This window comes from Dreissena polymorpha, chromosome 1 (assembly GCF_020536995.1).
Source record: "Dreissena polymorpha isolate Duluth1 chromosome 1, UMN_Dpol_1.0, whole genome shotgun sequence".
In the NCBI taxonomy this organism is placed as follows: domain Eukaryota; kingdom Metazoa; phylum Mollusca; class Bivalvia; order Myida; family Dreissenidae; genus Dreissena; species Dreissena polymorpha.
Genome location: NC_068355.1, coordinates 110218002 through 110232278, shown reverse-complemented (window position 1 = coordinate 110232278; position 14277 = coordinate 110218002). Strand labels below are relative to the sequence as shown.

The 14277-nt window shown below is 34.2% G+C and overlaps 1 protein-coding gene across 1 annotated transcript; it reads left to right on the top strand.

Moving 5' to 3' along the window:
- Positions 1-4173: 4173 nt before the first annotated feature.
- Positions 4174-12219, top strand: LOC127866758 (sodium/calcium exchanger regulatory protein 1-like). Its single transcript, XM_052407548.1, has 4 exons — positions 4174-4373; positions 9774-9961; positions 10632-10733; positions 11862-12219. Exons 1-4 carry the CDS (start codon positions 4304-4306, stop codon positions 11910-11912), a joined length of 411 nt encoding a protein of 136 aa, XP_052263508.1. The 5' UTR covers positions 4174-4303; the 3' UTR covers positions 11913-12219.
- The last annotated feature ends 2058 nt before the right edge of the window (positions 12220-14277 follow it).

The following is a 14277-nucleotide window of genomic DNA, read 5'->3' as shown; positions in this document are numbered from 1 at the left end:
TATTTAGTCATTATTGATCCGGTTTTGTCCCCCGAATCAGGATTGTGCACTGTGTTGGTGTATCACCTGGATAGTTTGCCAAGGGGAAGTATTTACGCCGAGATGAAAGAGTTCACCGGATTATATCTTTGACACGGGTGAGTGTAACGCAATTACCCAAGATGGCAACTTGGGTAAATAATAACTTTTTCGACGTAGAGAGAAGTTTGTCCTCATGCTTAGACAGAAAGCAGATGCTGGTGAGTGCACATGACATTTCAATGAAGCGACGCAACCACGTTTTTATATGGTCCTTATAATGAGTGCACATAGCAATCACGTAATAAAAAGTAATATAACTTATTATTCTAAACTGCAAAATTGTGTAAAATGTACAAAACGCATTGTATTTTATTACATATGTGTCTTGATATATTTTGTATAAATTTTAAGAAAATTAATCATTTTAAATCGAATTGATTTAAGGATCGTTAATACATGTATATTTCTAACAGATGTGAAAGTTTTTATGATGTATATCATCGTTGAACAATTTTAGAATTTTAAGAACAATCGTTTCTCGTTACTCTTTAAGAGTGTTTTTTTTTTTCTGACATATAAATAATGATTTTGTACTTTTGTACTTTTTAAATGTACAACAGTGAGACGTTACTAAATTATTCTGTCCGTCTACATCATTGGTCAAAGTGCATATGTTCAGATTAAAACTTATTTGAAGTTATATACATTTTGCCAATATTTGCGTTTCTAAAAACTTTACGTTATTTACGGTTTGATACTTAGGATACTTCCGTACAATCAAAACAAAAAAACAACAAACAAAACAAAAAAACAACAACACTAAAACACTTTTGGCTTTATTGCGTAATAGTGACCGGCAAGCCCGGACGATTGCCTTAATGTTATATTGTTTTAAATTATATTATAGGTCCCAAAAAATGTGCCTAGCTGTTGCAGTTACACATTATCCTCGGTTTTCTTAGATAATATTTGCGTGCGAAGGTGAACGTGAATTGGCTTAACTCAACAACTGTTACTAACATAGCGAATAATAAATTACTATTCCTATTTAGTGTTCTATATTGGTAATATCATAGGCGTATGTATAATATGATTAATATGAGCAACGATATTTTACTCTAATTAAGAACAAATTGCTTTAACGTTTTATCGTTAACACATTAAATATGAGATAATACCGATAATAGCATAATAAAAGTTTTGCCGATTACAGCAATGCACGCGATTTCGTTGATACATTTAGATGCAAAGGTTCTCGTCTTAATGTGTTACTCGTCGAGTGCATGAGTTGATGCATACAATCGCATCTGGAGATATTGTGTCTTGGCAGAACTACCGGCGACATTCTGTCCTGATAAGTGTGTTAGATAACATGTTATAAATTAGTTCTGATTGTGTATGTTACGTACGCATACTGGTTCAAGATATGCATCATGTCATAAATGTAATCGTAATTTATCAAAAATAATGTTATAAAAATTATTATAAATTCTAAATTGTAAAGTTAATATCAACGCATTAACCAAAATAAGTTTAAAAAAAAACGAAAAAAATACTATCAAAATGTCAAATTAATATGTGTATCTAAAAACATATCATTTGTAGGCAATTAGCTAACTGAACTGTTGCCAAAGGCTTTTATACTTCACAAACATAAACTATACGAATGAAACCTTTCTTTTTTTGTTCTAATAAATATTAAGTGGTTGGAGTGTGGATATTTCAGGTTGTTTGTTGATTCATTGTTGACTTTTGGCTGCTTTCAAAAGTATTCCACTTAGTTCACAGTGTCAGTTTCAGCGAGTTAACCTGTTTTGTTTCAAAATGATTACGTAAATAAATCTGAAGTAGGGGCTTAATGGCCTTAGATTAATTTCAATATCTTCATACAAGTTATGTTGCCGGTTCAGGACTCTAACCACACGATCCTCGCCCGTGTAAGTCCAACGATCTTCCAATCTTCCGATCTTATGTGGCGCATGTTTGATAGCGTTCACGTTGTGTTTTTTTCTGTAAGCGGTATAACTGTATCGTAAAAATAAGTGTCAAATAAGGGCCAATAAGTAACGTAATTACTTTATTGTAATATTGACGGGTTACTATCGCATGTTGTAGACCTAGAGTCGTCGTTGTTATTGTAATATTTTCATTACAATCAATAAGAGAATAGAACCAATAATACGCGTTGTACACACTCTCCAAGTTCAACTACCTTCATTTATCACAAACCCACGATTTTCATTTTATTCAAAAAAATAGCTGCAAGAAAAAATAAACTTGTTATATTTTGTATTGTAAATGTATATTCCAAATATAATTTTATTAAGTTAGATATGTATATAAAAAACACGGAAATGTAATATAATAGATGGGACTTGTAAGTTGTAATGATTTACGTTGGCGGGTAATTAACAACAAAATACTTGTTCAGGTATTGCTGCAGGCTACTTTTTTTCCTTTTAAAAATTTTATTTTTGATTTTGCTGGAGCTTTTAAAATTTCATGTTTACATTTATCAATATAAAGCATTTAATGACAAACTTCAAAACATGCCAAAATCTTTTAAAAGGCCCCTTTAAATCGTAGCGGCTAAATTATTGGGAACAAAAAAATGAGAGGATGTGTGCAATTCTAAGAAACTATATGCGATTAACTTACAGCCGAAATTGGAAAAACAATTTTGTTGATAAAGAGTCCGAAATACTGACATTGATCGTTGCGCGCAAGCAAGCTAAATCTCGAGGAAAATAATAGTACATTTATGGTAATCAACCGATAAAAAAACACAATCTGATATAAATATAAAATAGATTTCCATTTCCCTTGTGAGAACAACTCATCGGATTTGTTTTCATGCTTTATACCATTTTAGGAACGGTAAAACCGATAGAAATTTGATATCAAATGATGAATATATTCATGTCAAAATGCATTTTCAATAGTATACATGTATTTGATTTGTTTCCATGCTTTATACCATTTTATGAACAGTAAAACAGACGGAAAATTTAAATCAGATGATGAATATATTCATTTCAAAATGCATTTTCAATAGTATTCATGTATAAATGAGAAACGGTATCGCAAACAAACTTAACATACATGTTATGTCTACGGTGATTGGTTTGATACATGTTATGTCTACGGTGATTGGTGTGATCATTAACAGACATCAGACAAACATTAAAACATTAAAACAAAACATCAACGATCTAAACAAGTGCGTATGTTTGAGACGTCTGGTTATTCGTTTGAAATATCTTAAAAGACCATTAAGATCCCAGACAAAACGTCGGCGGGCCATTATAATCTTCACAATAAAAGGCGCAAAGAATACTTTGATGTAAACAATAATGTATTTCTATTATTACTACAGATGTGCAGTTTTAAAATAGTCAACACAAGATGAGGCTTCATTGAATAGAAAGTCATTTGTTTATGACGTGATTTTTTGCGAAGTTTTAATGGTTTAAACAGGTATTGCTTTTATATAAAAGCTGTATTATTATTATTATTATTATTATTATTATCATTATTATTATTATTATTATTATTATTATTATTATTATTATTATTATTATTATACCGGATTTATATAGCGCCATTTTCATGCAGGTTCAAATGTATACCATTTAAGTTATCTATAATATGTGTGTCCGATTTTTTTTTACAGTAATTAAGTTTTAAACGACATTAGTTTTACAGTGGATATTATTGGTCTATTAAACTCACAGGCATACCGTCACATTTCATCTGATGTCTTCCTTCTGAAAGGTTAATTGTATGTTTTCGGATTTTAAAACTGACGTCCACATTTATGAAATAAATATAACAAAAATTCAAGGAAATTTAAAAATTCTGCAAAAAGAAAACACACATTCACAAATTAAACATATACATCTAGTCTCCGCCATTAAATCAATGCCGATGTACGAATGGTTCGGATATTCGGAGCTCCTGCTAGTGACTGACATGTGACTAACATGTTATACACAAGTTCAACAAGTCAATGTCTGAAATGCGAATTATAAGCACGCATTGACTTCTTGAACTGAATTTATGTGACGTGTCTGGAGCCTGCATTCCTGAAGATTCGTCTGCGATATAAAACGAACAATCTCTTGACAAAAGACTTTACACCGAACATTCATCGCATGCTTTTGGTCTCCGCAAATTCATAGCTACCTGCTATAGCGGAATTCTGTTTGGGATACAAATAGTGGATCAGTTTGACAGGGAATAGAATTGTATTTCATTTAATTGGTGGACGACTAATATAAGTATGGCAAGTGCAATCGGTAAATGGAAGATTGAACATTCTGTGAATTTTGAAGAGTATATGAAAGCTATAGGTAAGGCGACTATTAATTCAAATGTTTGTTTGAGGACTACAGATATAAGATAAAAACGTAATGATGTTTTACTATTGTATTATTATTGATTGTTGTTCTTTTCAGATATATAAGTTATGCTCTCTGACATAACGAAATACATAAAGTCGAAATAAAAACAAATGTACAGTTTGTCTCGAGTTGTTGAATTTCACTTTCTTTATTGTGTCTGGGTTATATAGTTACTGGCTTGATTGTCTTATATTCTTCTTCTTACTTTGTCGTAAAGAATAAGTATATATCAAAAAGGCAAGTACATATTTATACATGTATTGTGCAGCAAAACGTTTACTATATAATATAAAATATCATTTGAATTCGATATATCATAATACATGATACATTATATACATTTACCAGTATATGAGCATGTTAAGAATTAACAGCGTCATGCAATGGGTATACCATAATTCAACCGTATGAGTGTTGTATGAAAACACGTCTGTTCGTGTTTATTTCCCAAGCTCTTGGCACTTTCGCTCACTAAGTGGCAAACGGCTTCATAACTAGTTGTTTAGTATCTTACTGTATACTTTTGAATTTTGTATTAGCATTTCAAGCAAACATTTACAAATACGAATAGCGGCAATCATTATTGTCTAGGTGAAATGAATATGATATATAATTTGTAAACTCTTTTTAGATACTTAACGAAATACACGCATATTCACACACGAGCATATGCATCAAATAGAACATAGTACCTAAGCTTACGATTAATACTAAATATTATAAACTACGCTTACGATCATGTATTTATTAGATCAAAGTTACTACGCTTACGATCAATTCTCTGATCAATTTAAGATCAATGTAACTTCGCTTACGATCAATGCTTTGTTGGAATTGGAAGAATGTACAGCTTCATTATGATGTTTTGGATCAACTTAAGTATAACATTACTCCATTTTACCATACAGATGATTTTTTTCTTTGGAGCCATGAAAGGAAATAAAATAAACACTCTCTCACTAGACTAATAAAACCGGCGAACTAATACATGCTGTTCATGTTGCGAAATTGATGAAACATTTAACTTTTATGAATTATTCGAACAACAGTCGATTTTATTTAAAGTATTACATTAACGCACTTTTTCTTTTTTATGGCCACATAGTTTTTAACAAATATAAATATAGCAAGCGTGTGCTGCGGTAAATCACGTAATTCATAGTCAAGGCTTGATCCATCGTTTTAACCTGAGAATAATAAAAACTCAAAACTCAAAGCAAGTCAGACATACTTCAGTAAACAAAGCGTTTCTATGGCAAGCGGTTCGACGCATAATCGCAAGAAACTAGGTTTTTCATGAGAACCTAGGTTCTCATTTAGAGAACATAGGTTCTCAGAATGAGAACCTAGGTTCTCGCTTGAAGATTGCACATGGCTTCCAGAACCCAAGTTTTTATTCGATATCCTAGGTTTTCACCAGAACCCAAGTTTTTATGAAATGTGCATCAAACGGCGATAGCCTAGGTTCTTATTTGAAAACCAAGGTTCTGGTAAGAACCTATGTTCTCAGAATGAAAACCTAGGTTCTCATGAAAAACCTAGTTTCTTAGGATTATGCGTCGAACCGCTTTCCATAACCGTGGTTTTCATTTGAGAACCATAGTTTTCATAAGAACCTAGGTTCCCAGAATTACATTGTGAAAACAAAAGTTCTCATGACCAGAACTTAAGTTCTCATTTGTAATACTAAATCCGTGGTTTTCATTTGGGAACCATAGTTCTTATGAGAACCTAGGTCCCCAGAATTACGCGTCGGACGGCGTAACATGCTCGGTTGGAATGCGGGACATGGGGTTCACATATGATTACACACGGGCTGAACAGAATGAAAACACACCGTTAAGAACTTTATTTTTGCAGATAATGCAAGTTATTGAAATATGTTTGCAAAGTCTTAAGTGCATAAGTTTTTCTTGCAGTGTGGGCCGATATCTTAAGATTGAATAATACATTGTTACAAATTATCAATAGAGATAAAATTTCTATTTATACCATAATGATTGCTTAAATATATAACAGCCATACTTAAAATAGAAAATAAATTAAATAAAAATAGCCCAATACTGTACCGTACAGTCGTATGAGGCCCCGAACAAGGAAACTTAATATCTTAAACTCATTTAATGCTGTAACAATGAATTATGTAACGATTGATCTGATTTTTTCAATTTTTAGTTTCAAAATAATATTTACAATTAAAGATGTATTTCATAAACAGTTTAAGTTTTAATTAATGTGTTTAGACCAATGTCTACTGAGTTCTTTACTAATTTCATTCCTCAAGAACACCCATGCAGGGAAAACGTCGAACATATGAACAAGAGGCGATCACCGACGGCTAATGCCTTTTGTATAATCCCAAGAAACCAGGTTTTTCCTGAGAATCTTTGTTCTCATGAAAAACTAGTTTTTTCATGAGAACCTAGGTTCTCATGAGAAACTAGGTTTATGAAATCCCAAGAAACCAGGTTTTTAATGAGAACCTAGGCTCTCATGAGAAACTAGGTTAATGAAATCCCAAGAAACCAGGTTTTTCATGAGAACTTAGGTTTTCATTTGAAAACCTTAGTTTACGCTCGAGAACCCATGTTCTCGGCGAGACGATACACATAGACACATAGAACGTAGGTTCTCATGAGAACTTAAGCTTTCATTTCAGAACCCCGGTTTTCAGCGCGGTTCGCCGCATAATCCCAAGAAACTAGGTTTTTCATGAGAACCTAGGTTCTCATTCTGAGAACCACAGTTCTCGTTTGATATCCAAGGTTTTCACAAGAACCTAGGGTCTCGACAGCTTTTCGCGCCTTTCTCTCGGATACCCTACGTACGTTTTCATGAGAACACACGTTTTCATTAGGGATCATAAGTTCTGGTAAGAACCTAGGTTCTCAGAATGAAAACCTAGATTCTCATAATGAGAACCTAGGTTCTTATGACAAACTTAGTTTCTTGAGATTATGCGTCGAACCGCTTGCCATACATTTTTTGTCACCAGTTTACTCCTGCACATTTACATTTTACTAAGGGTGTCACGATAGGCTCATCTTACGATACGATACGTATCGCGGTAAAATGTGTACGATACAATACGTATTGTCAGATGGAAACAACATACAAACCATTTTAAACCAGTTTTCAATTTTATTTAAAGACCTCCACAAATGTGTCATACAATATACAAAAAAACATATAATGTCATGAAAGTGCACTAATTGACAATCAGTTATTATTATTTACAACTCTAAAACTTTGATTAAACATGAACACGAAACTATGAATATGTTTAAAAAATACGGACTGCTTTATGTTTCTTTTACTTTGATAGATTATTTAACTTAAAAAGAAAACGTGTTTACCACATTGTCGAAATGGCTATCTTTGCTTGTGCCGTAAAAAACTTCAAGCGCAATTCTTAGAACCAGTCAAATACTGCACCTTGTTTTGTGACGTAGGCGACACAGCACATTTTTGAGTGATTGAAATTTAATTTTAATGGTTTCAAAGAAATTGCGAAATTCTCAGCAGAATCACAAAATTACAGCTCCTGCTTTGGAAATTCGTAGCGATAAAAGTCGTGATATAAAGCAAATGTTAATACGAAATAAACGCCTACCACTTTTCTTACTGATAACACAAAACGCTTCCATATTTTTTATTTGAAGCTCGCTGGAGGTGATTTCAATTCAACTTCCGCCATTTTTTGGGGCGAATTACAGTTACTTCCCTTGAAATGCGTCATGGAAAATGCCGTACCGTACCGTACCGTACGGACTCGGAGGCGTGTCGTGAACCGTACCGAGGGAGTTTATTACGATATACCGTCCCACGGAGTACCGTTACACCCTTACATTTTACTGACATAAGAAATTGATCTTCCTGATCGTCTTTCTTAATGTCTTTTCATATTTAAGCGAGTGCTCTGGTTACATAATTTCTCACAATGTTGCATTGGGATTAATAATAAATTAAAATTTGTTTACATCAGGTAAATTACCGTGGTTTAATATGTTTATACCATGGTCAGCACAATAAAAAACAATAGACAAGAATAGATCTTGTTGGCGAACTGTACATACAGTGTGCCATATAAACGTACACATATTAATATGAATAACCTCGGTAGGTTTACCATTACTCATTTTCACCATAGTCTTTTCGACATGATATTGAGGTAATACTCTCGTTATAATAGGATGACAAAAATACAATCCTTTCGTTTAATTATTGCAAATATTGACTCGCCTATTTAGGTGGGTTCCCACTGCCGATCCGATCAACTCGATCGGGATCCCGATCACCGAAATTTCCCGACCAAACCCGACCAAGCTCGACTAAAAAGGGTATACACGACTTCTTCTCGACCTCTTGTCGAAAACACACGACCCCTACACGACTCATTCACGACGTCCACTCAACCATCCTTCCGATTTCCGCTCGATCATCTCGACCTATACGCGAGCCCTATACGATCTCAGCTCGACGAAGTGGACCTCAGCTCGATCGCCATCAGATCTTCACACGACCAGATCGTGATGGCCGTACTACAGTCGTACAAAGCGATCTAAAAAAAAACTCGGGTAGAGGTCTAGCGGATCGGTTACAGAGCTCGTGTATGGTCGAATAGCAATCGGGAAGTGATCGTGTACGTTCGAGTAGCCGTCGGGTGGCAGTCTAGTAAATCTGTACATCAAATCGTCTAGAGGTCGAGTGGATCGTGTTGCGATCTAAAATAACTCGGGTAGAGGTCGAGCGGATCGGGTACAGATCGTGTAAAAGATATCAATCCGATCGCCACACGATTGCTTCACGATCAACTCGATCTTCTACTCGACTAATACACGACCACTTTATGAGCGCTTCTCGATTCATTTCCTACTCGACCGCTACTCGATATTTTTTGACATGTCCAAAAATATCGGGTAGGAAGCCCGACCGATGCCGACCTACCCGACCGCCCCCGACCACTCATGCCGACCGAACCAGACCAGTACCCGACCGCTATGTCGGGCTTGATCGAGTTGATCTGATCGGCAGTGGGAACCCAGCTTTTTATAGACATGGGCAGGCAATAAAGTTCATGTGCACGTATAGTCCTTACCATAAAAAGAGTAATCCGTGTAAAGCGCTGAATCGTTTGACGTGTTACCTTTCCACTCACTTATAAAGTTCCTTCAATTCATCAGAAATACTCACGCGCTCTTTGGAAAATCAGAAACAAAATACTTGGTTATTAAATAGTGCAATTACTAAGCGCATGATATGCAAGTGTGTTCCTTTGACAATATCGCTGATGACTATGACGTGCAATTATAACAACGTTCTACTTTTGGTCGAATGCTTTTTTTGCAGGCGTTTCTGATGAGAAGCGATTAGATGCTCACAAATTCCTCTCAGACGGCTCCAACATGACACAGGAGATATCAGACAATGGAGGATCATGGTCCATCAAGACAACGACGGCCGCCGGCGAAAAGACGATAACGTTTAAACTGGGAGAGGAACTAGATACTATGACACTAGACGGAAGAAATATCAAGGTACATATTGTGTGTGGTAATTACATCTGCAGAGATACGTTGACACTTGAAACCCAGGAAAATACCCTTAAAGGGAATATATGCTGTCATCTTTCGTAAACCTTTTTATTTAAGGCAGGTATCACAGTACCTAAACAAAACGGCAAAGTAAATGCGATGATAAACTCACACACATATTACATACTAGTATTAGGAAACATGATTGGAAAGTCAGTTCAATTTAATTGGAATTATACAGACCTCAAGGGATATATTATTACTTTTATTATTGTTGTTTCTTATATATTTATAATTACATAGTTCTGCATTAAAAAACGTAATTGGTGCGAATAAAACAATTATACTATTTAAGCCAACAATAGCTTAATCATACGCAATAAAATATACAGATGGTGATGTATAAAAAGCAACAAGATAGAATACGTTAATCAAAAGAATTGTTTCACTAACTGGGTTATGCTTTCAAAAACGCATACACATGTTAGCAAGTAAAACGTAACCTCACAAATACGATTTATTATATATTTTTTTAACAAGACAACTGAATGTTTTGAGCTCGATAACACCTTCATGAATTATACTAGCTCATCAGAATAACTGTCATAAAAATTATTAATATCACAAAAACATGGTCATGTTGTTTCTAAACAATCGAAATTACTGTTTGCAGGTATTGTTCTCAGCAGACGGAGACAAGCTTGTAGAGAACCAAACAGGGAACGGGTTCCAGTGTAAACACGTTAGACACGGGGACGGAAACACGCTGACAATGGTGGGTGGATGTGTAGTGATTGTTGATTTCGGTCGTCCTTATTGGTTGTCGATGTTTTGACTCTAACTTTTAAATAAAAAAAAATGGTGAATTTTAACAAGAAAAACGCTGTTTTGTTTAAGGCACTCCACTATGTAGATTCCATATGTTATTTTGAGAGCATGGTTTCCCTATGTCTTTATGAACAAAACATACTGGTCAAGACATTTCAGCCGTTAAATTTCCACAAATGAACCAATGTTCTTTACTTGTGCTATTAAAAAGAACGGCTGATAACGCCACGAAAAGTTTGAACAATACAATGATGTAGTTGGGGGAATTCGCGAATTATGACATTTATTTTGAATATTTTGTTCGGTTTTAGATTTTATGCTTTCTCAATAAAAGAATTTCTTTATTGACAAAAAATCAATGAAAGCATTTTAAAAGTTTGGCGGTTATGATATAAATGTGCTCGAAATCGAAATTGAATGTTAACCACTTGTCTAGAAGTGTGTTGTAAAAAGAACAACAAAAGTAACATACTTGCTATGCGGAAGCAGCTGTATTACTGTTATCACCACCATGAAATAATTAATCATTATTAAGATACATCCTTTTCGTATCGAGGGTCTTAGATTTGGCTCTTATTTCCTTGATTGTCCGTTATACCTGTTGATATACATGCTTGATATATCATGTGCACTATAGTCTTGACATTTCCTTTATCATGTACTTACACTATAAAGTTCCCGTCATTGATCACAACGGATACTTATTTGATATTGATAAAGAAGAATTGAAATAACAAATTTGTTTTTAAATACTTTATCAGACTTGTGTACAACTACATCAATAGTATTTTTCTCAAACATTGCATCAAGTTTTCTCTGAGCGCTATGCATCACAGACAGCAACACAATAAAAATCGCAATAAAGCCTATGCTGAGCTTAATGGCAATCGCAATAAAGCCTATGCTGAGCTTAATGCAATCGCAATAAAGCCTATGCTGAGCTTAATGGCAATCGCAATAAAGCCTATGATGAGCTTAATGGCAATCGCAATAAAGCCTATGATGAGCTTAATGGCAATGTGCGTTTAGTTACCTTCTTGAGACGTTTGCTACTGTGTATGTTGGTGTTTTTCAGATTCTGACCGGAGGTGGTCAAACATGTATAAGAACGTACGTGAAATGCTGAACATCGTCGCCATTCCATCGTCATTTTCTATAAAACATTGTGAACTGTGTATTCTGATTTAGTGCAATAAAACAAAACGCACATAACGTGATGATTATCTTATGTTTATTGTTTTGTTTATATTTTTTACGATCGTTTTACAATTAAATGTAGATTAATGTAAATTAATTCCTATGTTCTGTCTTTTAGTGAGAACCCATCGAAAGTAGTGTTTATGTTAAATGTTATCGTTAGGTTTGTATGTAAAATAAGGTTAAACATTGGTATGTTATGTTTATACACATAATTAATAAACACGTGAACAGTATTGTGTTCCTTCTGATATAAAGCTTTTTGGAAAAAAAATGTTAAAGCTAATTGTTGCCTCACTTTTAAAATGATAATCACTTGCAATATTAATGGATCCCTTTTTTACAAACAAAGTTTATGAATAGAAATGTTACTGGTTAATTGATTAGGAATTTCTGTTTCATAAATGAATAAAATAATAAAACTACACACCCAAGTCTAATTGCTAGCTAAATTATGTCTCTGTTTTGCATCTGTCTTACAACAGCTTATATTGAACAAATTACACTCTAGCTGCATAAGCCGGATAAACATCCCAAATAGAGCCAAGTGACCATTTACTAAAGCCACATCTTAAATGTGTACATTCCCCCAAAATATGATGCATGAACTGCTTTTTACGTACAAGAAAACCAATGACTCGAAGCATCAATGCGAGAATATGTTATACATGTACAAAAGTAAAGCAAATAATGCGTTGGCATTACTTCTCGACACAGCAAGTGTTCTGTTACTCGTGTTATATGTGAACATGAAACTAATATACTTTATATAAGTTAACCAATCAAACTATCTAGACTCGAGTTATATTTTATCTTAACCAAATATACTCGTGCTTAATGACGAACTTTCTCTTATACTAAATAACTGTTTTGACTTAAGCAAACAAGAGCTTTTGTTGGGCGCCGAAATGAAAATAGTGAATGATATATATTATTTTGGCATAGGTTATTAAACGTATTATTAAAAATGTGTGTTTTTTAGGTATATGTGTATATTTACAATTAAGTAATATATGTACTTGATGCAAATCATTTTCATAAAATTCAATATTTTGCAAGCGTCTAAATGCTCATATTGCCAATGTATTGATGATCGCAGAAGAATAGGTCGAGCTTATTATTTTTAACACGTTGCAAACAGTGCCAGAGACCGTTCAAGAACAATACCTTGCTGGGCTAAAACGTGGATTATTATTTAGCCTATAAAATATATTCTTTGTACTTAAAATCAGTGATATGTTTCAGACACACTAATTTAACTGCTATGTTTCTGCATAGGTCCTTAGTTTTTTCATTACATTTAATAAAAACATGTTGAAAGAAATATATAAACCTTCAATAATTTTGCCTTGAGTTGGCTCCATGAGCAACGGCATGGTTGTCTGTGTACGGCCATAAATGAAGAGTATGTATGCTGCGTTGGCTCAATGGATTTTGCTGAAATTGATTTGTGATAGTGCATATCAACAAAGTCTGGCAATATACAATACATAAATGTTTCATTTTAATTGTTGTTATTATTTGAATCGAACGTCCTCTTGTATTGTTAAACTCAATAAATCGTGCACAAAGTGGAAGCCGGGCATGAACATCATTTTTTATTCGAACACAGTACAACTTGTGAGTCTCTTAATGATCGATTAAAACGTTGTCTACGTAAGGTTTGTATTTTAGCCGTCCGTATACCTGTCCATCCGAAAGTACATGTCAATGCTATACTCAGTACTGAATTATGACCTTGCCTTATGTGTGTATTTTTTTATGTTTTGTCTGAATTACTAAATACGGAAACAACAGATTAACGAGATCCAGACTTTGAAAAAAGAGAGAATCCCTTGCGTAATCGACTTGCAAAAACAATACGGCATTAATTTGCCATACGATAACCACTTACGTTTAACAATAATTATCACATTCACTACTTCAGTATCATGTTTTTGATAGTGTATCTTGTCAGTGTTTTCTCAAATCCTGCCTAAAAGTCCCCCACATTGACACGGTGATTTCAGCGAACAACAGCTTGACCTTTATTGGTAACATGAATATAAACGTGTTACATAAACGTGAGTTAACTATCGCGAATTCTAACACGGCACGTGCCAAATTTCATATAAACAAAGAAGAAAATCGTCCATGGGTTATTCTGCAACAAATTATGGGCGGAGCTTATACACTGAAAGCACGTGCTGTAGCTAAACAAAACATGCCGATACATTTTCCACCAGCAGAAATGAAATAGGTTTTTTTCCATCTAGTTGGGCTGTTATTGATGGCGGAGATCTGATCGACAGAAC